The 25,009-nt window shown below is 35.4% G+C and overlaps 2 protein-coding genes across 2 annotated transcripts in view; both read left to right on the forward strand.

The window, feature by feature from the left end:
• The window catches only part of LOC137932574 (dopamine D2-like receptor), a 172,157-nt gene that overhangs the window by 139,447 nt on the left and 7,701 nt on the right, over nucleotides 1–25,009 (forward strand). The window contains exons 2-3 of the mRNA XM_068776185.1: nucleotides 20,653–20,762; nucleotides 24,444–24,696. Of these exons, the coding sequence (XP_068632286.1) occupies nucleotides 20,653–20,762; nucleotides 24,444–24,696 (363 nt within the window). The remainder of the gene's footprint in view (nucleotides 1–20,652; nucleotides 20,763–24,443; nucleotides 24,697–25,009) is intronic.
• Nucleotides 9,925–16,831, forward strand: LOC137932573 (uncharacterized). The gene is made up of 6 exons (XM_068776184.1): nucleotides 9,925–9,959; nucleotides 10,760–11,366; nucleotides 11,462–11,655; nucleotides 12,455–12,659; nucleotides 14,887–15,414; nucleotides 16,212–16,831. The coding sequence occupies exons 2-6, from the start codon at nucleotides 10,907–10,909 to the stop codon at nucleotides 16,442–16,444; spliced, it is 1,620 nt and encodes a 539-aa protein (XP_068632285.1). The 5' UTR covers nucleotides 9,925–9,959; nucleotides 10,760–10,906; the 3' UTR covers nucleotides 16,445–16,831.

The following is a 25,009-nucleotide window of genomic DNA, read 5'->3' on the forward strand; positions in this document are numbered from 1 at the left end:
AGCATTAAACTAATCTCCATCTGTAGATTTAGCTAAAAATAAATATTAACCCATTTAACAAAGAACGTTAATCTGAAGTTGCGTTTTTATATACAAGATGGCGCTGGTTGTCTTTTACATCGCGTTTTATTATACGCTGTCATACAACTAGGACAAACATTTACCGGCAAGTAAAACTGTTACCAAAAGCAAAAGACCCAAGAGCTAAATTGATGATTTGACGCTATATCTGAAGATCTCCAAGACTTCAGCCTGTTTGAGATTAGTGTATCCATAAAACAGATCAAGAATAAAGCGCCAGTTGAGGATGAAATAATGGATGAGCTTCGAAGGCAGGTGGATAGCCAGTCTTGTGACTCTTACAGTAGCTGTTTAATACCGTCCTCGACGAAGGCGAGACGGAACAGGAGTGTGGTGGTTGAAGAAATGTCCTATCTCACTTCTGAACGAAAGGATCATTAAATTGTCTCAAACACTGGTTTCCAAAAAGGCTTTAATAGGCTTTAAAACTAGGACTATACAGTTAATTTTTATTCCTATTATTAACACCGTGTCTATCCTGGTTTTTTATTATATTTTTTGGGTGTTTTTGTGGATACAAAATAATACTTTATAAACGATAGATGTACATGGCAAAATCTTAAGTTATATTTTATAGAAAAAAGATGAGAAGCATTGACATCTTTGCTTGGTAAAGTTTAACGGTGATATAAATATATTATTAATGCGTATAAATTATTCTGATTTTCAACCATGTTAAGATCGTCGGAAAATGTAGGATACAGGCCGCTTTCAGAAGGTTCTACTGGAAAACTACTCAAGATGTCTATGTAAAGCAGCGGCCGTCTTACAGCTGAAACGGAGATACTGGTAAAGTGTCAATAGTATACATGTATGGACGTATATAATTTTTTTATCATTGCAAAAGATTGAAAAGATTATTGGCGTAAATATGTCATTGGTTTTGAAGAAATCTTCAGCCCCGGACGGATGTATTGGTTGTATTCAACGGTACAATAGCACTGTTAGGTTATTATGCAGACAACAAAAGGGTTTACGGGCAAAAGGAATGACACGTACAGCCAAAAACGTGAACCCACGTCATGCTCGGCTGTCAGCCACATTCCACTTTGCAGATCGACCGTCGCAATCAAAGTAATAATGGGTACTTAACTGGTTGATTATGAAACGATTTTAATATATATATATGGTAAACAAGAACGTAATGTCTTTTGTGCACATGTCGATATTTGATAGTCAATTGGTAGCTCTTTACGTACTTGAAAGGTGTATCAAAGGGATTTTGAAGTTATTGTGTCATATTTGTTTCCGAATAATTAATTATTACACTTTTTTTTGCAATGTTAGGGACAAATGACCAACCAAATATTAGAAGAGCATATCTTGGATATGATAGGATAAGAGCATAGCATGGATTGTATGCTTTAAGTTTCGTAAGGGTGATACCGCAACTGCTGTGACTAAAAATATTTACGATGTGAAGCGAATTTTAAGTACGATAATGCCAAAAATGATTCTCATAGTCCAGATCAGACGATTTTGATCTCTCGGACGCCGTAGTTTTGATGATGTCCAAAATACTGTCTCGACATATTTTACATAAAAATCGATTGGTTTGTTACCTCCTAATATATATATTATATAACAAATATTAGGAGGACCAGAAGGCATGTCGCTTTCTTAAGTTAAATTCACACTACATTTTTAACTAACTAATATTTTCACGTTCGTTATCAACAACCTTTTGCAATCTAGTGTATATATATAAAATAGGGCCCACCGCAACTTTGTCTCTAATCGTATTTATAAATAACTCATATACCAATCATTGACAAAATGAAGCACTACCACTTCTAGCACACATGTTTATTAGTTCATAATGATGTTTTAAAACTTTTTTGTTGATTTCAAATGGGTAGACAAAAAAGTAAAGTGCTTACATTTTTTCCATTTCTTAAATTTTCAATCGTTTGTGTTCTCAGTCTTGCTTTAAGCGCAATACTTTGGTCACACTTTGTTTATCTGTGTTTTTTTCGTTTCGGCATTATTCCCGATTACAATGCCAGGTTCTCGTCATCATATGGATGTGGAAACTTCGACAAGGGCAGTTCTTTTGCTTCAAGAGGGAGAATCGCAAAGATCGGTTGCATCTCGCCTTGGTGTGTCACGGCGAGCTATTCGAAACGTATGGGAGCGGTTCCAGGAGACAGGTAGTGTGGCTAGAAGACCTAGATCAGGAAGGATTCGAGCCACAACTGCTCAAGAAGACCGGTACATTCGATTAACTGCGCACCGGGACCGCACGACAACCGCCCGGACCTTGCAATCCCGGCTAAGGCAATCTACTGGCACACGCGTTAGTGGTGCGTGTTATCCGTTTAAAATTAACAAGGGCTCACCAGGCAACACATTTGAGGTTTGCGCGTGAGCATTTGGACTGGACCATGGACAAATGGAGGACAGTACTCTTTTCAGACGAGTGTAAAGTTAAGTTTTTTAGCGATGACAGGCATGTACGTGTGTGGAGAAGAGAAGGAGAACGTTTTACTGAACCATGCATGCACGGTACTGATCGTTTTGGGGGCCCGAGTGTGATGATATGGGGCGGTATAAGCTTGTTAGGCAAAACAGAGCTGGTGATCTTGAACAAAGAGACGGTCACTGCAGCCAGTTACGTCAAGCAAGTAATCCGACCTTATGTCATCCCATATTCACAAAGAGTAGGTGATAATTTTGTGTTTATGCAAGACAACGCTCGTGCGCATACAGCTAGGGTCACTCAGAGGGCACTTTCTGATGCCAATATCTCGGTTTTACCTTGGCCAGCAATGAGTCCCGATCTCAACCCGATTGAGCATTTATGGGATCAATAGAAAAGAAGCCTTAAAGAGATCCATAGCCACGTTAACAGCCAACAGGACCTCATAAACGCGCTGAAACTCTGTTGGGAACGAATACCCGACCAAAACATCACTCATCTGATTGAGAGTGTTCCAGATAGGCTCAGAGAGTGCATACGGAGCAAAGGAGGTCCTACTCGATACTAAAGAAAAGCTCCCGGCAAGTTTATTAAAAACAAACAGTGACTATAAAAGTTTTTATTGACAGTCTACTTAGTGCTCATTTTCTCAAAAAATGTGTATTTGAGTGTATTGCGATAAAATTAAACAATTCAAACGTTATTTTGTGTTTACTTAATGTGTAAAACCCTAATTCAGCATCGACTAATTGTAAAAATTTAATAATCATGTATGCACATAAATTAAGGGGCAAAATGATGGTTGGCCCTATTTTGTTTTGAGTAGTATATATATGTATAATTAAACAGGCTCTTAATGACAATTGTAAATACTAAACGCATAATAAGTTTAAAAACTTTTGTATGCACTAGTAGCGTTATTCGACACTCGAGAAATTTCCGGCACCAACAACCGTCAGTTGCACGAGCGATGTGCCAACTTCCACTTCAGACAACCATTTCTTCGACTTACTTCGGTGAACTTGATTCTTCTGCGGTTTTCATCATTTTTGCCCTCTCCGTTGCTCTCTGGGTGAGCTTAAGTCTTCTTATGACGCCCGTCGTAAGTGACTACATCTCAGATCCATATATCATCACCGGCAACACCCATTGGTCAAAGACCTTTGTCTTCAAACCTTACGGATTATTTTGGACGAGAAAACGTTTCGACGTGTGATATCTTTTTCGAATTGGACTTATTTTTGGTTAAACATGCAGTTCTCAATCGTGAAATGAAAAACATAGCATTCGCAACGCAACTTCAAAGTACTAATTAACATTTAACTTTGCAAGTAGACAACTTATTGTTGTGCTTAATTTAATTTTGGAAACACGTCAGATAAGCATGTAATGTATTTATTTAGGCCTCCGAGTTGTATAATTACAGGTATATTAGCAACCGGCACGTATTTATACAGGACCACTGCCTACACCGGAGATCGGTACAAAATATTTAATTAAACCATATCAATAACTAACTAAAAGTTATTTTTATCAAAGTAATCTTATATTTTTATTATTTTATCATCAGCATTATGTCAGGTAATAGATGACCATTACAAGGGATAGGCTTTTAAGGATCTCCAAGATGACCAGTGTTACGTTGCCCGCTTTTAACAACTTACTGCGACCTTCATTGTTGTCAGTTTACTTTAACTATTGTTAGGTTTACCTCTCACTAGATGGCCCGACACAAATTGAGACGCTGGTGGAGTTATTCACCAATGTGTCATCTTATCAGTTAACCGAATATGATATATTAAATGCCTTGTGAAAATTGTCAAATTTACACCGGCAGACATTTTGAAAAAATCTCCCTTTGTCTTCTTTTATCTCGTCTTCTATTGATAATTCTCCTTCTTCTTCTTTTTAGTCATGGACGCCCACTGCATAGTCATAGTCACATAGTCTTAGTCACATAATCATAGTCACATAGTTTTAGTCACATAGTCACATAGTCATAGTCACATAGTCACATCGTCTTGCGCTGCCCGCATTCAGCGACTTCCCACAACCTTAACTATATCGTCGGTCTACCTAGTGGGGAGCCTACCTACGCCGCGTCTACCGGCTCGTGGTCTACTACTCGAGAACCTTACAAGTTCAACGGCAGCAGCACGGTTCGGTTTCACGAGCGATATGCTGCGCCAACTGCAACTTCAGACGAGCATTTCTTAAAGTTCGGTGATGTTGGTTCTTCTGCGGATCTCCTCATTCCTTCGATCTCGCAGGGAAACTCCGAATACAGCCCTTTCCATTGCTCTCTGGGTGACTTTGAACCTTTTTATCAAACCCATAACTAAGTAGGAAAAGGACCAATATTTAGCCGTCAAATTACTCAACACGTGTTTCACCCCTCCACGGAGCATCTTCAGAAGTTATGTTACACCGATTAGTGCCAAACACAGAGTTGTTATTGAGTTGACTCGGCGGTGGCGGTTGTATGATTCGCATACGCATTTATCAGCGGGCTGGCGGGCGGTGCATTTGTTGCACGACTACCACTGCAAGTGCGGAAGTGGCTAAATATTGGTCCTTTTCTTACTTAGGATGGACGTCCTCGAGGTAACGCCTGATTCCATTAAATATTTAAAACCCATAACTAGTCTTATAGTTTTGGTTTAGTGAAATTTAAAAAGAAATATTAAATTGCATATGTAATAACCATATATACACGGAAGTCAGTCATTTTAAGTAAGTTATTTAATATGAACGACAGTTATTTAGCTCATGGAAATGCAATTTATCATTGGATTCTCTTTCATTGATCACACTGATAGCTATCTCAGATTAACTTGCTCGAACTAACTCGACTCGGGGACACTCGTGGAAAATTAATTAGTCAAAGGTATGAAGGATTAGTTTTTGAGTGGACTAAGCTTGTTGGATCCCGGATCTGAATGCGTTTTGAATCATCGTGCATTTATGTTCCGGGATATCATTATTAATAAATAAAATTAAATCAATACAGACTTTACTAACCATCTTTTGTTAACTACCTTTTGTTAAAAATAGTAATTTTCTTGATACACCAGTTTCTTTAAATTTAATAGTGAAATAGGTTTGTAGTTTATGTGTTGATTTTAAACGGTTTTATTTAGTTCGACCCGTACAGAATTTTTTTGTATCAAAATTAATAATTGAAATTTAAGCTCCTTCCCGTTGTCAGATTGATCTGAAATTTGGTACACACATTTAATTTAGATGACAATACAATATAATAAAATCAATAATATTATAAATCTAAGATGGCCGCCGATACAAAATGGCGGATTACGTATTTTTCCTTAACCCCCTCAATATGGGTATCAAATGAAAGGGCTACACTAGTAAAACACGATGATTATGTCAAAATTTAAAATTCAAGATGGACGCCGTTCCAATATGGCGGACTAGGTACATATTTTTCCACAACCACCACACTTTGGATATCAAAAAACCGTTTAACTTAAAAGTGTTTTAAATGTATTTATATATGTGACAAACAAAACCTATTTTAGCAAATAAATTGTTTTACTATTTGAACCACAATCTCCTGGTCAAAATAAATATGAAGGTAGGTGTTATAATTTGTTTCACATTAGTTTGTTTATTGTTTTGCTACTGTAATTGTTTTAAATATTACAATATGATTAAAGGTAATACACAAGTTGGATACATTTGGAAACGAATGTTTATTACTAATAAATTTTTATTTAACTATTTCCTTTAATATCACTGTATCGAAAATTATTTGATCTTATTTGTGAATTTTTTAAAATATAATATATTGTTTGTTTTATTATTAGAAAGTGTCTAATATTTACTTTAGATATTTTATATGCTTGCATGAGCAAGTTTACTGTGCCTTCACGAATCAGGATGCGTTTTCAAACTTTATCCACCTTATCTTGATTCTCTTGCTTTGTTGCATATGCCTTGCAAAGAGTTGTCAATAAAAATTTATCTCTTTCTATCTCATGTTGTTCCTTCAACCTTTTGTAATGCCATCGTCCCACCTAAGTAGCTTTCTTCTTTCATCTTTTTTAGTCTATGATACTTACATTTAGTACATCATACTTCTAAATACATATCTGCCCATTTCAATTAGAGCTGTTGGGTTCGGTAATTTATTAAAAAAAAAGGTTCTAGTTTTCAACTGATTACATTCCTTTTTATTTTATGTTTACAAGTTTTTAATATGGATCATTATAGAAGTCAAGTTAATCATAATTTAAATCAGATACAGATTTTCTTTTCAAATGATTTCAAACTGGAAATAATTTGAATGTATAGTTTATGTTAGAAACCAATTAAACTTTGAGGAAGTGCAATGAACGCGTAACTTGAATTAGGGAGATTTACAATCCGACCCTCAGCGACCACGTCACCCGTACTGGTGGCCCAGTTATTTAAGGTACGACTAGATTGTCGGGCCATGAAAGCAGCGAATTGATAAACATGGAGCGGGTCTTAATTTTAAAAGAGATTCTATGTGAGTACCTCCAAATTAATACATAATTACACCGCCCACTTACACCCCCACATATTTATATATATATGGTTCAGGTTCATGTGCTGAAGTATATTTTTTTAATGGCCCCCTTTTTGGGGACTCGTTTACTAAATTGTAGAAATATTGGTCTATGTACGTAAACTTACAGCTAGAAATAAAGATTAGCTTGTTATATCTTTCTCTATGCTTTATAAAATTAGTAAAATTAGAATTTTTTGTGGATTCTCCTCGGAAAACGATGTGTTTTCAACCTTTTCGTAGATTTAAATTAAAGGTTGTCATTTTAGAGAAGTTCAATCTCATTCTAGAGTCACACATCAAGTAAATTTTATAGACTCTAGAAGTATTTATTTTAATTTTCAGCCATTCTTTTCATAACGTACACTAATGGTCACTATAAATGATCCACTGTGATCATTTTATACAGGATGATTGAAAATTGGTGTAGACACAGCTTTTTGCTAACAAATGATCTATATATTCTTTTCTATAAAGCTTTTACAAATATATTAATAATAATATTAAACTGTGCACTTAATATATATACAAAAGCACATTTCGTGGCCCCACTGGCCTTAAACAGGGAAGCAAGCAGCGTGTACAATGCACCTGAGACTGACTCGTTAAATTTGTTAGTGCCAACTCGCTGACTTCGGAGCTTCGGAACCGCTCTGCGGTGATCGTTCTCCGATGTTTATGTACCGTGGGAGTCCTCTGGTTAGCGATCTACTGCTCGAATATTTAAAATTTACACTTCGGCTTTGTGGTTCGATATCTCTACTTCTAAACCTTAAGGCTGCGTCGGCCATCTATTCTGTACTCTATATATGCCCACTGGTATTTTAACTTGTTGCTTGCTGTCCTGTACTAGAAGAAAAACCTTGTAAATATATTAAATGACATCCATTAACAAACAGTCAAATTTCGTTATAAAAATACAATTCGGAAAAATCTTCTCAACAATTAATTCCATATCATTGGAGGTAAAAATCACTAATAGCACTAAAAATATTTTCGCATTTGAAACAGTATATAACGTTAACTATATTTTATATGCGTTACTGATAAATATAACACATGCTAAGTCACCACATATTTTCAGTAAATGTTTGTGAAATATTTACTTGACCATTGATTCTTCTTAATTTCAGCCGATGGACGCCCATATGCATAGGCCTCTATAGATCAGAATGATGATCGGTCCTGTGCTGCCGGCATCAACGATTTCCCGTGACCTTTAGTATGTCGTCGTTCCAACTAGTGGTGGGTTTGGCCCTGCCGCGTCTATAGGGTCGTAGTTGCCTCTTGAAAACCTTACGATCTCCTGAACGATGCACCTCGTTCCCTGCCATTTCGGATCAGCATTTCTTCGAGCTCTAGTCACCTTCTTCAGCGGATCTCCTCATTTCTGGTTTCATCTCGCAGCGAAAGTCGTCACTGGCAACACAGGTTGCTCAAATACTTGGTTTATTTGGTTATTCTGGTTATTTCTTTATTTTCTATCAGGCATGTGTGATCCAACATAATTTAACATTTTGATTTTTTTTGTAATATTGTTTTAGAAAGTATTTATTATAGATATATATCTAATATATAATTAGATTCTCGTGTCACGGTGTTCGAACTTGAACTCCTCTGAAACGGCTTGCCCGATTTTTACCAAATTTTATATGCGTAGTTAGTAGGTCTGAAAATCAGCTACTATCTATTTTTCATACCCCTAAGTGATAAGGGTTGTTCACCCTTAAAAATTTTTTTTTAATTTTTAGACAAAATTTTTTGTTTTTATTTTTTTATGTTACAACATACAAAAATACATACAATCCTAAATTTTCACCTCTCTACGATCAACCCTTATTTTTAAATTGAAAATTAAAAAATTTTTTTTTGCAAAACAATGTTTGCGGGATCCGCTGGTAACTATATATAAATTATGTATCGTGTACTATAAAGACAATTAAATTTAAACTTCATCTGTCTGTATGTGATTCCCTAATCAATTTCATAATAATTTAATTTCATTATATACTGAAGGTAGCTTTAAAATAAAATGCGGTTACTTTTAAGTTACGGGTAGAAGTAAATAAATCATTAGTGTTTTTGATTTGTTTGCGTACAATCTTGTTATTGAATTTTGCAATTAAATGTGACATTGAAGTATTTTTAAAAGTTAAATATTGAATTTAATAGTAACAAAACAAATTCTATTTTTTACAAATAAATTGTTTTGTTATTTGAGGCACATAGTCCTGGATGACATAACCACAAAGGTAGGTATTATTTATTTTTAGATTAACACGCTTATTGTTTTACAACTAAATTTGTTTTACATTTTACGATATTGAGATATATCTCTTATATAACCAGATGAATATTTTTAGTCTTTATTTGTGTTTTCAGGGTTAGAATGCTTAAACAATTTCCGTAATTTTTGTAACACTGTAACGAAAATGATTCAATCTTATCTATAATTATTTTATATAAAATGGATTGTTTGTATTTTGATCTATTATTAGAAAACTATTTAATATAGTTTTTATACAGTTATTAACATTTACATATAAGCTAACATAATTATGGCGGTATACGCATGCAATTAAGGAACAAATTTATTATTGTACTATGTCATATGAATCAAATGTAATATTATTATATATAGTGTTTCTGTTTAAAATAAATAAATATATATATTAACCCATTATAGTAACAGAAATCTAAAATTAAATCTAAAAATGCAAAAGAAGCAAAGGCATCAAATATACATTTCTGTTCACTTTCATATATTTCTGTTACAGTGTGCGTTTTAATGTATCAATCAAGCTTTATAAATTTTAAATATATTTTGAGATTTATTCAAACATGGTGTCCCATAAATAAACGTCATATCCATAAAAAATCTACATTATTACTACTGGCTAATCTGAGGTAAATAATGTCACTCATTTTATTGAAGCTATTCGATATATTAATCATGCATTGTAATGTAGGAACCTAGTACACTAGTATCATCATTTTGAATCTTTACTTTTATTATTTTGTTTTATTCTTAAGTTATTTTGAGTTGCTTTTTTGTACACCATACTCCAGAATTCATACATACATTCATGAAATGAATGTATTTTAATAGGTATTAGTACTTTTTATCAATTACTTAAGATTATTACTTTAATTTACATTTTAAAAATATATATGTATTATTTTTATATGTATTTTCTGGTGCTGATTTGTTGTTCTGGCGTTGAATTGTGTAGAAATTCTTAATAGAATTATAAAAAAAATCCCGTCAAGTCTTGTTGCTTCCACCTGTAAATTGCATAAGATTTTATCAATGATTTACCGGAATACTTATGGGGTAGAACGCAACGAACATTCCCGTCTCGGAGGTAAAAAGATAAAATGGCTTCGCAGTTACTGTAAATCTTGCTGAGACGAGAAGCATGTTCCCCTAACGGTAAATGGTACGACCTACTGCTACGATGTTATTGTGGCTTTCGAAATTAACATATTTAGCGAACAGCTCTTGTAATTCTTAGAAGAGTTGAACCGGTTTTATCAGCTCTGCAATTCCATTTGCAAAGGCAATACAACGCATACGTATCTAAGTAGAATTTTTTGTCTAATTTCATTATCTGATATCAGATACCAGAACAGATGAATATTATTTCTGCTTTCTTAAATATCAAAAAGATACTAATGTTTTGATTATTTTTTTTTTGGTTTTTTAGGTTCAATTGTTGGGTACGGTAAATAGTTTATTTTCTTAGTGAAGCGTCATCGCAAGAAGGTGGAAAGTAGTTTTTAACTTTCAACCGCCTGATCAGATTAGTTGAAAAGTTATTTTCTGGATAGGAAGAACATACGTCATCGACGAAATGGAGAACATAGGAACTACGGATGAATGCGTGACAATATCGGAGTTAGTTGATCCAGACTATTTAATCAAAGTTAAGGAAGTAGAGGCAGTGGATGATAAATTCGATTCGTTGTATAGAAAAGTTACAAATAACAATGAAGGAGAAGATTCTAGAATGACAGAGATGGTCGACAAATCTAATAAAACAGCGGTAATCATACCGTTTACTAGAAACCAGCGTCTAGTTGATCATGAACTTAGTGAATCAGAAATAGAAGGAAGTCAAATTGAAGATACACACGTTTCAAATCCAGATGTCGTACCTAAAACTCCTGCCATAAAACTAGTAAACCTAAGAACAGTAACGCCGCATTTCGATCATTGTTTTTTACTTGTGATACCAAAAAATGAAGAATACGAGGAAACTAACGATGATGACAATCTAAATAGTTCACCATCAGGAATAAATCATTTAGAAGGTAATATAATTTTCTATAATTTTCACTTATAACATCTTATGAATGCGATTAATATAATCTCTTGCAAGTATCTTTAATCCAATTTTACTTTTAAGTTACGGAGACACAGAATGAAACGACAACACCGACTTCTAAATCGTCGTACAAAGTTAAGTGGCCTCAAGCTGTTACCACTAGTACTCCAAGGTATTCAATAGCTGGTGGGTGGGGCCCTTTCGAAGAGAATGAGGCAGATCCATTTTTGGAAATCAAAGCGACAGAAAATTCAACACAAAGCACCGATACAGACGTGAGCATTTAATAACTATATACTTTTATATTCTCAAGGGAAATGTCTTAAAATTTTGCCAAAAACTAATTGATTACTAATTTTTTTTAACACCGAGATAGGTGTAGGTAGTTAACAATAAACAAACAAACTAAGTGTCCATTAATGTATATCTGTATATGTATTCCCATTTAATTGAAGACACTACGTTTAATACGTGTTGTATTTTTTTAATCTAGTCAATTAGTACGAAGTGAGTATATATTAAGTATATTCAGAGTTGTAAACTAAATAAACTTGATTACCAACCGGTCTCGTCGAAACGAGGTCGGGTCGTAAATCAGAGAGGACGTCAACCCGTATCATACTATATAGAAGCATTGCTGAAGTTTCTTCCACTTCTTCTTCTCACAGCACTAACACTTTCCGAAGTGGCAGTAGTGATATAAGCCAGACAATAACCTCTGGCCAAGCTGTGGTTCAGCCACCTCGTGCAAGTGACCCCCTTGGGGGAGGCTTGAGGGAGTTCTTTACCATAGACACTACCTGGAGCGTTCACCCAAGTGATTTAAACGCTCGGTGGGCTCCCTATTCTGTAAAGTATTAATGTGTAGCGCCCCAAGCCAAGGCTCCCTTGAAAGCCTTTGCACCTTGAAAGAGGCCTTATGCTAGGCGCACTCTGCATCCTGCTACCTCATAGCAGAAGTATCTTCAAATGCAATTTAAGCCTTTGCTTGAGCAATTTGAGCCTCAATAAGAATATAAAAACTTGTTCAGACTCGAAGTAATTGTATCTATTTATTCAATTAACATGTTACAGACAAAAATGGATTCGAAAGTCATACAGGGGAAAGAAGAACAAACAATGGCGACCGGAAATCAACTTAGTTTGGACAGCAAATATGGTTCAGATAAACCGTCCACAGCTCTGGACTCCAAAACTAGCACCGATGCCTTCGCTAACGTTAAAACAGTTAAATTTGCACAAGGCACCGTATTCGAGCCGGAAACGGACGTCAAGAGAGGTATTCCAATTTCAAATGATATTATATTTTAATTTCGTAAAAAATCAATAATGATTTAATTAGCATGGGTCTTTCAAGAAACTTCAGCCGTAGACGATCTACGATCGATCCACAGCTGGACATAAGTGTGATGATTCCCAATCGGATAGATTGGTCACGGCCTGCATCTTTGGATAATCGTAACAAGTTTGTTTGTCCATCTTGTAGGTGTACTTCTTATTCTGCAGCTTTATTTATTTATATATCAGCAGCACATATAAGGTAAAAGTACATCAAAAGTTGCCCCATAAATAAAAGTTCTGTTACGTGTTCCTTTATAGGTAACACAACATTATTTTTTTTAAATAGAAAATTTTACAAAGATCAGACCGTATAAAATCAACAAAAAATATTGAAGTGATTGTACGTAAGAGAAAACAACTGGCTTACGGCTTTAGACTCCAAAAGAGCTTTTAATTTGAAAATGTTTTTAACGCTATGTACTTAAAAGTACTCAAAAATCCGTCATAGGTCTAGTGAATTATGAAAATCGTTTCTAAAGACTCATTGGGTTAAATTAGTCATTCTAATTCTTCATTAGATCTCTTCGTTTCTGTTACTTACTCTCTATTGAATTTATTGCTGTTACCCCGAGGGCTTTTACAGTTTCATCGGAGCTATGTTCACGGAGCAAAGGGATTCGTGTACTTAAATTAATTCCTGTTGCGATCTCATCGATAGATCTCCTACATGAACATCAAAGGCTCATTGAACAACTGTTCACATTTTTTTTTTTTATTGACCCCCGCTATTGGGGGCCTCTCGCACCCCTATCTTGAGTGGGACAGGGACTTAATCTTTTAATATAATTTTTTTCACAGAATTTTTATTGTCTTTCTCTTCTATCGTTCTTCACATAATCTTTCAGTCTTGTCTATCTTTCATGTTACATTTCGTCTTTCTTTCTCATTCGCTCTATTCGTCTGACATTCTTCCCTTTTTTCTCCTTTTTACATTTATAATTTTAATTTTATTTAACATTGTTTAACATTGATCTTATACTATTATTTTACATTTTTGTTCTTCTAGCTTTTTATTTTGTTTTATATTTTTTACACAATGTTTGTTTTGTTTCTGTCGATGGCTTTTTTTGCGATTTCTCGACATAGGGATAAAAATGTCTTTTTATTTTCGCCACTGATCAGGGAGGGTATTGTCTACTTCCTGACTTGAATTCCAGACCGGCACTCGAAGCCGAACTGTTCACATTTCAATGCAACCAGAAGTGAGTGATGTTTCTTACCATCGTCATCTGTAACACATTTGTTTTATACTTTCGTGTAATCACTGAGGGATATAGGACGATAATATGTTGCAATACATATAAGCTTAGTATATCAATATAATTATGATATAGAACTGCATATAGATTGATCTTAAAACACGAATATCCTTGTTTAAATAATAATATCCCGTAAATCTAAAGCATCCGTAACATTGCTTATCCCATATATTATTATTTATTAATTATTAATACCCATCTACAAACGAAATCAAGTTTATATATAAATTATTAAAGCTTTTGACTTTTAGATTTAAATTTATTATTTTTATCGTTCGATGTAAAATTACTGCAAAACTAAATGATGCGATAGGTCTATCTAATACGATTCAGAATTTGTATGTTTATATTACTTATGTTCATTTTTCCTTTATAATCATCACGATGACCGGCCCACATTCAACGAGTTCTCCTGATCTTAACTATGTCGTCGTTACATCCAGTGAATGGCAACGCCTAGTGTCATTATCATCATTTAAGTCTTTAAACACCCACAGCTGGACATAAACCTTTTCCATAGATTCTCAATAAATTACCACTAGGAAGCGGCCTGCATCAAGCATCTTCCGATGACGTTAACATGATCATCTGTCCACCTCGTAGATAGACATTAAATAATTCTTCTTTTTTCATATCCATCAATTCTGCTATTGAAATACAAAACCTTTCCAAATCAAACATTGTAATTAATACAGGAACGAGATATGATCGTCAGTTGTACTTCAGTGTAATTTTTATGTTTCTTTAAAATATCTAAAATGTAGAAGGAAGTAATTGTTAAATAAATAATTTCTATCATGACGGTAAACTTCAGTAAATTTTAAACACTTGTGATAAACTAACTATGACAGATTATTTAGCTCCAACTAAAGTGAAAATTAAAAATTATTTTCAAACTTTTTTTAGTGTACATAAAACCGAGGAGAATGCTAACACCTGGTCGAGCTAAACCACAGGTGTGCAACAATCCACGCTTTCAAGCCCTCATCGACCAGTTTGAGACTCGACCGAGAAAGATCGAACACAATAAACAGAGCGATGTCAACACGCCGTCTCTAAGCGATCACAGCTTACATGTCCGCGCCATAGACTTTGGGGAAAATAGTGGAATCGAGAAAGTGAGTCACACGAATAAGCCTAAAGATGTGAATGTTGACACTCCACGTTCCCCATTTAGTGCTGCCTTTTCCTCCCTGACCGCAAACATCACCGGCAGGCTGAGTTCCGTACTACACACGATCGAGGAGAAATCTGAAATAGAACTAAAATTAATGATAAAGAAAAAGAAGGTCACAATTAAAACAATGACTCAACAAAGAGAGAGCGCAGATGATAAAAAAGAAATTGGTATTGAAAAGTCGACAGTAGAAAATACACAGAATTATTGGTCGAAAGTAACAAACGCTGTAAAGAACATGCTATGTGGCAAACAAGGTGATTAAACTTGCTAATTAATTCCATTTAAAAGCTAACATGATTAAAATAAATCATAATTAGTAAATTTAAATAACTTTAATTGCAACCGTTAGCATTCAGTTAGCTATAGCAATTAAAATTCATTACGCATAAAGCAAAGAAAATAGATAGGTCCGTAAATTATTAAGTATATGTAAATATTTCGATCTTACACTATGTATGCTTCTTCGATTCACTTATAGGACTTTTATGAGTTGCTAGCATATATATGCCTTCTATCAATACCTCGCAATGCTGTTCCATGTTTTAGTTAGTTCTCTTTTTTGTAATATGCAGATTGATGTGAATTGGTGTTTAGGATGTATCTCCTATTTGGTATCCTTTTAATGCTAAGTTGTCAATTTTGTGCACATTTTCTGTCCTTTTTCTTCCTTTCTCTCTTCTACTTTATCATCTCGTATTTAGTACTGTTTTCTATTCTACTACAATCCTGCATTTTCCTTTCTTTTTAAGAAATCTAATTTCTTACCTCCACTTATGTCACAATATTTTGATTACTTTTGTCCGCAATTACATTTCTAGTTTTGATTACATTAATCTGCCAATATTACCATAATGTTTCTTATTTGGTTAGTCCATCTGAAACTTCTGCATGATTTTAATAAAGTTATTTACCTTTTTCCATTAATTCCCTAAAAAGTTTAGGAAATTTCGCTAAAACATGGAATCAAATTGATGTCATCGTGAAAAATGTGAAGGTTTATATTATTAGTAGTATTATTACTATTGAAATTAGTCGGTTTTACTTCTTGCAGCGTGTCAGACACCGCAGAGGTTGATGGAGAGCTTAGAATTTAGTGCATCGTTGACGAACAAACGTAAGTACGAGGAAGTAGCGGAGCCGGATCACAGCCCGCCTGAACATAAGCGCCACAAGTACACTGGGCGCATCAGCGGACGCCCACCATTACGTCGTGTCGCATGCCCACTGGCTAAGGACGAAGATGAACTGGACATTGACCACAATAAACAATGGAATAAGGATTAATCCATTTTTATTACTGAATTACACATGATAGTAGATATAAGTAATTATAAGCAATTTGTAATCTAGAATCAAGATACTTCTGGTAACTTTGACCATGTTGTTGATCAACCTCATTGGGGTCTACCCATGCCGCGTCTATGGGCCGGTGGTCGTTGAGAACCCTTCGGTACCTACTGCTGTTGGCTGCATACGAGCAATTCTTCGAGCGACGTCGGTGACCTGGGTTCTTTTGCAGATTTCCGATTATACGAAATAAAAAACTGTGCATTGCAGTAATGATTTACACAAGATAACAATTTTTATGTCGCTGATAAAATAATTTTCTGTTACGCTTTGGATCGAATTGGCCAGACCAATTTTATAGTCTTTGTACGATTAACGCTTAACTAAAATATAAGGCTTATAAAATATACAGTGAAGTTTTATTTTCTAATCAACCTATGTTATTTGGAATTCTAGATTATTATTATATCGACATCATCTTTTAAAATTTAATTTTTTTCAATGTCAAAGGTATTTCCTTGTTATAATCTGGGACAAGTTCGCTTAACCTATACCATCAAAAACTTTTGCATGGTAGTGTACAACTTTTAGCTTCATTTTTAATTTCAGGATGTTACTTTGATTGTAGTTTCTATCAAGAAAACTCTTCCCACATTCTTCTTTTGTACGTAAAGGGTTACAATAATTGTGGAATGATGATATATATCATTACAAATAGAAAATATATATACAGGTCCTAACAATAATAAATCTGAAAAAAAAAATGTAATTGTAAATAATATTCGAGCATAGGTAGTATAGCGGTAAAGTTCGAGTTGGATTCTTAGGATGCAACCTTATAATTCACACTTTGTGCATTAATTATGTAGGATTGCCATTGCTCATAATTAAGTTTTCTGAAGATATGCAGCAGCGTCCTCTGTGTACTATTATACCACAGTGCGATCGCCAACCCGCCTGTTAAGCAAGGGGATCAAGATAAATCCCCCCATAGATATTTGGGAGGGGGATATATGCCAGTGGGATGAAACGACGAAATATAAATATGATGTAATTATATAAAATAGTGATTGTGTTTGTTAATTTAAAAACGTTCATTAATTTTATTTTCGCTTTCAATTTGTAGATTCATTGCTTCTGTAAATAAATGTAGTGGGCGTGGCTTCGAAGGCTTCAGTGTTAACACAACTCCACACAGAGCCTGCAACAGTTAATTCTATTTGAACTCGATTCACGCTCATGTAAAATACACGAGAATATTTATTTCGTTTGCTCGAAAATTAAATGAATGTTAATTTTATATGCAAATCTGCAGTAGCGCGAACTGTCGGTAGATTTTTAAATAATACATTTAACTAATTGATTTCACTCGCTTCCTTTTTTTATTTACCAATTTTAATATTTTTCAAATAAAATCCGTGAGAATTTATTTGATTATTATTTTCATATTGTAGCTAACTCATTTTAATCTACATATGACGTAAATGGTAATAAAATAAAAAGTAAGGTGAATTATTCGTGGAATTGAATGAATAAATAAATAAAAAGTATAAACAAAATCGTAAATAACGGAAACAAATAAAAATATACTGCGAAATAAGAAACAATTTCATTAGAAATATCAGAACATGAAGAATGAAAGATTTCGTGTAAGGTTGTAAAGAAAAAAGTGAAAAAAGAAAAAAAATATTGACAACCGCATTGTAACGTCCTTGTCCCAAAGAAAGCATGGGGAACGATAGGTTCCCAAAAAGGGGGAAAATTTAAAAAAAAAAACTACCTATGTGTATGAGTGACAATGAACCTTTGGCAACCTAAAAGGAATGTTTAATGTTCCTAACATTAATAACGCAAAGATCGCATCCACATTACGCGTGCATTTATTATCTGCGCTGGCGCATCGGTTAACTTCGGCAATCTTCGGCCGCTGCTCGCCATTGTTAGCTATGCTCGGGCGCTTGATCCTCGCTTCTCGCTGCCGCGATTTTTTCCAAATCGTTTGCAACGCAATAAACCTTGCATTATATTCTTTGGCTTTGCCGTTATCGCATTTCTGATATTCAATGTTTTCTCTTTGGATAAAATTAGTTTCCGTCTTCATATCTGTACTGTCCTAAATTCTAAATATAGTTTAATAGTGAACTTTATTCTTTGTACTTTCTCATATCAAACTTATTAGTAAATTAACAAACGCACATTAACTATAAACGTCGCCCTCATATTCCCGATGTTATTCAGGAAAATAGTATAGACTGTCATATGTAGTAATAAAATAATAAATAAGGTCGAGTAAGAGCCTAAATAAGACATATTATAACTGTGATAGGCATTATGAAAAAAAAATTAGGAATATTAATGTTTAAAATCATTATACGGTATCAGTGGACGCAAACTAAGAAGTTGATTTATCCGAATAAAACTAAAATTGATCTGTCATAAAAAAATTGTTGAACCCTTGGCGGGGAACGGTACATCTCAAGTGGGATCGTGGAAGTGTCTATTGGTTCAGCGGACCCTCGTTTTTATAACAAACATTCCAATGCGCCCGCGCACCAACTACAGTAGTTTACATCCATTGCCTGGGAGAAGGACCCTGGCCTCGGTCGCGTTCACACCTACAGCTAAATACGGTACAAATATTCCGTGTATCTATTATACAATATTTACACAAATACTAATAGCTGTTCCCATCCAGCGACTACCCGCAAACTTAACTGTAAAGTCAAAATAAATGAAGTACAAATTGTTAAGTAAAACAACGCATGCATGGTCTAAATTTATACAAAATTACAGCACTTGATGTGCATAGACAAAATGACAGGTGAGGAAGAAGAAAGCTGCCAGATTAATAAACCTAAAAACAATTATAAATAATGTTGCCATGACTAAATCTAAAATAGTAGCATTACATTTACAATAATCATCGAACATAATGTTACGAAGCACGATTTACAGAACCCCCTTATCAAAAAATACGGAACACAAGTAAACGCCAAACACACAAAAGTGCCGTAAACACGCGTGACCTTGAAGTTATTTATAGATTTTTGTGTGCAAATCTCGAAAATTCTAACCGAGTATTATCGCGAACTTACTAGAATCTTATCCGTAGTATAAATAGATATACTCCCCATAACGAGAAATCAGTGTTGTTTTTCGAGTTATAAGATTAAGATCTACGATCAGTGATATAAAAGTGACTATTTGGTAAGTTATTTGGACAGTGATTTTTTGAGCGATTTGGAAGCGTAGTTTGGACTAAGCGAAAGTCTACTTTGTGTTAAAGTAGGGTGACCATCTGATTGTTGAATAAAAGATTCCTTGCGAACCAGTGGTGTTTCATTCCGAGTCAGAACCCACAGTACGTAACAATAAATAATTAAAATTAGCAGATAAAAAAAATACTGTGATAAATAAAAATGTATCTATAATTAAAATATATAGTGATAGACAGACTACATTTTGGAAATGGTGAAGAGGGATAAAATTTGATGTGGAAAGGAAAAAATAGATGAAGAATGAAAGGAAAGAAAAAGTAGTAAAAGATCTTACGTAGAAAGAAAGAAGTAAAATATGAATAAAAGATATATATGAAAATTTTATTACCTGAGATTGTAACGTCTTTTTACAGATGCTAGGGGTTAACCAGAAAGCTCCGAAACATAGGCAACAAAAAAATGAAAACTTTGACATTTGCTCCATTTAGTGGGAGATCTAACTACGCCGTGTCTACCGGCACATGTTAGTCGTTATCTTTCGACTCCAACGACATTTATACCTACTATTTTTAATGGAATCAGGCGTTACCTCGCGGAAGTCCATCCTTAGTAAGAAAAGGACCAATATTTAGCCACTTCCGCACATGCAGTGGTAGTCGTGCAATAAAATGCACCGCCCGCTTTGACTCTGTGTTTGCCACTAATCGGTGTAACATGGCTCCTGAAGATGCCCCGTGGAGGGGTGAAACACGTGTTGAGTAGTTTGGCGGTGGCGGTTGTGTGATTCGTATTGTTTGCCGCATACGCTTTTATCAGCGGGCTAGCGGGCGGTGCATTTTATTGCATGACTACCACTACATGTGCGGAAATGGCTAAATATTGGTCCTTTTCTTATTTATACCTACGTTTATTATAAGCAAGGAATTGTAGAACAAACTACAATTTTTATAATTACAAATTTATTCAATATCATTTTATTGTTCTCAGGTCAATGGCTCTTGGGGTTTGCCGGCGTTCATATGCGATGTTTACATCGCAATGGACGTCACATCATCTACATCCAGTATATTCAATCTAGTCGCCATCTCTGTAGACAGGTAAGATTTGTATTACATACTATTATATTTATGAGATCATATCTCTATACTTATTAGAAATAATACAAACGAGGTGTTGTTGTTGAAATTAGTCTTTATTTCAGAAGTAACATCTTAGATGCAATCGATATTATTACTTACTTACTTACACCGCTGGCTCAGTGATCCAAAGTGGGTCTTGGCCTCCGAAGCGAGAGACTTCCACTTTCCTCTATCTTGCGCCATCGTCTGCCATTGGTTGACATTCAATTCGCGCAAGTCTGCCTCAACGCGATCGATCCAGCGATACCTGGGTCTACCCGCTGGTCTTCGACCCCTCGGTTTTTCCAGGTACGTTACCTTCACACTCCGATCCGATCCCATTCGCTCCAAGTGACCAAGCCAGCAGATTCGTTGAGCTTTATATTCGCCAATGATATTTGGCTGTGCTACTAAAGTCTCAATTTCGGCATTCTTTCGGAGCGTCCAAGATCCGTCTTGATTTCTCGCTGGTCCCAAGATCTTCCGCATGATTTTGCATTCCGTCACTAGCAGTTTTTGTTCTTCTTTCAAAGTTAGCGTCCAAGCTTCACAGCCATACATCAATATTGGTCGTATTACGGTTTTGTAGATACAGACTTTTGTACTTCTGCTTAGGAGCCTAGACACTAGAACCTTGTGAAGTGCTGCACTGCATCTCAGCGAGTTCTGGATACGGATATCGATCTCCTCTTCTCTGGTGTTGTCATCCGTTATGTTATTAGGGGGACCGGAAAGTAATGGCGTTTCTGTCGACATATTTTACAAAAAAACCGATTGTATTGTTACCGCTCCGGCATTAAAAATTTGTAAACTAGATGGAAAAAGATTGTCGATAACGAAGATGAATATACTGTTAGGTTAGAAATAAAAACTTGCTAAAAATGTAGTAGTGTGAATATAACTTGAGAAAGCGACATTACTTTCCAGTCCCCCTAATAATTTGCGGGCGGAGCTGAGTTACCGCAATATTTAAAACTTATACGAATCTAACGCAATGGCAGCGACCTCATCACTCATGACGTCCGAATTCAAATTCCGAATTTGAATTTGAATACGAATTCGAACGCTCAAGAATAATTTTACATAAAAGTATTGTGGTAGTGATCAGCAATACGAAGCGTAATCATCTTAAATCTTTACTCCTTATAGTGGTCCAGGCAATTCAAATAAGTCCATGGGAGACTCGGCGGGGCTTTACGTTGACGTGACAAAGATGACGGTTCAAAATTTGTAAAAAGAGTCCACGGACATTTATCTGCTCTTAGCTGTGTGTCAATGTAGAAAGATAATGTTTTAGTAAGTTTAGCAAACTTTTAGTCACACTTGCAAATACCGTTTCCAATAAGTAAGATATTAAACTAGCGAAAAACAATAATCTTTGAAAGGGTAAAGAAAAATTGCTTTGATACAAAAATAAGTCATAAAAATTGTGATAATGTATTAATATTTATAGATAAAGAAAATAAAAAGTATAAGGACATTGTTAAAAATACAGATAAATAAAATTAAGAATTGTATAAAAGCAGTGCTGGAGGAAATGGTGGAAGAAAAGACGTGATGTATGAAACGTAAAGGGATTAAAAGGGATAAAAGATTATGTGAAGGAAAAAAGAGAAACGAGGCATTATTTAGACGGACAAAAAGGGAGTGAGGAAAAACCTGTCCCTGTAAATCGAAGACAGGGTTGTACGATAAATCCCCAATAATGACGCCTTAAAAAGTGTCAAAACTTGCAAAGCGCGAGTATGTAAGGCTTGTTCACAAAAGGACTAAAAACGACTAGTTGTGTATGCGACAAACTATTAATTCGTAGTTGAAACTTATTTGCAACACCAATTTCCATAGTCAATTTGATCGTCACATTTTTGTCGAAATTTGACTATATATCTACATAAATCTGTAGGGGCCCAACAGATCAAAATAAATTTAAAAATATACTGTAAAAACTATTGTCTATTCTTTACTTAGGTCTAACACTTCGCCTTCCTACATAATCCATACATGCAATTCCATGACTCCAACCATGACAGGAATCTGCGACCGTCATATAATCTTTCACTACATTGTCGTAAAACGTGTACGATGTCTGAGTGAACGTGAGAGAACCTCGAAGATAGGTATGAGTAAAAGGAAGATTTGGTATGTCTGGAGATTTTGGATTGCTGATATTGTAAACATTGCTGTGGGCAAAGCTCTACAGTCTTTCCGAATCCATAGAAATACAAATCTTTGTGAGACCAGTCGTGCTGTAACTGCGTTTCCAGGATAATATAGTCCATGAATTGTGTCGAAGATCAGTCTGCGAAGTTGAGGAGTGACATAAGGACGGGGTTGTCTCATAGAGGTCGACACCTATACAGTAGACTGAAATGTCACTGTTGATGAACTTGATCTTCTCAAGTTTCAGGGCGAAACCTTGGAGTAACAAGTCTTGCAGTTCTTGTTCTGTATCCTGATATCGTGTAAGAGCTTAATTGTCGATGGAGCATATCTCTTCTACGCGAGACAAGGCATCAATAACAAGATTCTTCTTTCCTCGTAGATAGCGAATGTCTGTCGTAAATTGTGCAATGAAATCGAGATGTCGGAACTGTTGTGGTGTACATTTCTCCTTGCACACAGAAAGGCAAAAGTTAGTGGTTTGTGGTCAGTGTACACTACCAAAGTCCTAGTTTCAATCACACGGCAAAAGTATTTGATAGCTTACATATATACACAGTTAGAAGTTCACGATCGTAAGGGCTATACTTCGCTTAAGTGGTGGTTAGCTTGTAAGAGAAGAAAGCCAACGGTTCTCAGTCATCTCCTTTCCGTTGATGTAGTGCAGCTCCAATCGCTGATTCTGAGGTATCGGTGATGATAGCCCATCTAGTGGATATCATATGACTGGATGAGAATCTTTTACCTTCGGACCGCTTAACAAAGCGTTCAAAGGAGCTTGAAGATTCGCAGCACCGGAAAGGAATCTGCGATAAAAGTTTAACATACCCAAAAAGCAACGCAGTTCTTTGACGGTCTTGGGAGAAAGGTTATACAGAATCGCCTGAACCTTATTCTCAAGCGGCTTGGATCCTGCAGCTGTAAACACCGTACCCAAGAAAATCGACTTCTAGTTTTCTAAGTTCGCATTTGAAAGTGTTGATCGGTAGCCCGTACTTCTTCAGTTGGTTTAAGAGTTCGCGCAAGTGAGCACTATGACTTTCCGCAGTACGGGAGAACACAAGAATGTCGCCGATGTAATCATAGGTGAAGTCAGGACCGAGGAGTACTTCGTCTGTGAAGTGCTGGAAAGTCTGAGCCGCATTCCTAAGTCCAAACGTCATGAACTCGATCTCAAATAATCCAAATGGAATCGTCAGGGCAGTTTTCGGTACGTCATCTGGGTTGACGCAAATTTGGTTGTAAGCCTTGACGAGGTCGATTTTGGAGATATTTATGGGATGAAAAATCCTTTTCACGGTTCGAACTACTTACTATTCAAATTAATACGAATATAAACGTTTACTATTCGTCGTTACAATTTTTATTTAAAAAAAAAAACAATAATTTACGTAATAAATTCCAGAATATATGCAATGACGTTCTAGAATTAACATAAATACCTGGTCATTATAAATAATAAATATTAAACCTAACGGCGAAGCATTTCCATTGTTTCAGATACATTGCCGTTACTCAACCGATAAAATATGCGAAGCACAAGAACAACAGACGTGTATGGTTCACTATAGTGCTCGTGTGGCTGGTGTCGGCCGCTATAGGCGCTCCCATAGTTCTGGGGCTCAACGACACTCCGGATCGCAACTTCAATGAGTGCCTCTTCAACAGCCAAAACTACGTGCTGTATTCTTCTATTGGCTCTTTTTACATACCTTGTATAATGATGATGTTTCTATATTACAATATATTTAAGGTAAGTCAACTTTAATTATAGAGATATATATAGAGAGTTTAAATAGCGGTGCATCGGACAGGGGAATCCCACGCCAGAGAGATCTACTATACTTCTTGCCTTCTGATTGGATGACTATTTCTTGGGTCAATATTAACCACTTCGGTACAGCGCTTGTCGACCATAATACCATAGACATATCCGAGCGTCGACTATAGTCGACGGCCGCAATATGATTGCGCACAGATGAGCGTCGACTTTACTCGTCAACCGAACAATTTTTACCTATCTCTGTAATTGAAGTTTATTATAATAACATTATATGAACGTAATG

This window comes from Battus philenor, unplaced genomic scaffold, assembly GCF_028537555.1.
Source record: "Battus philenor isolate CCGP_79_NKW_IND1 unplaced genomic scaffold, ilBatPhil1.0.hap1 SCAF_11, whole genome shotgun sequence".
Classification (NCBI taxonomy): domain Eukaryota; kingdom Metazoa; phylum Arthropoda; class Insecta; order Lepidoptera; family Papilionidae; genus Battus; species Battus philenor.

What these genes read in the sequence shown, in the direction of transcription:
- LOC137932573 (XM_068776184.1), top strand. Translation starts at nt 10,907, where the DNA reads ATGGAGAACATAGGAACTACGGATGAATGCGTGACAATATCGGAGTTA. An exon ending in GGAAACGGACGTCAAGAGAG is followed by an intron (nt 12,660 to 14,886) that starts GTATTCCAATTT and finishes AACTTTTTTTAG; the next exon opens with TGTACATAAAACCGAGGAGA. An exon ending in CATGCTATGTGGCAAACAAG is followed by an intron (nt 15,415 to 16,211) that starts GTGATTAAACTT and finishes TACTTCTTGCAG; the next exon opens with CGTGTCAGACACCGCAGAGG.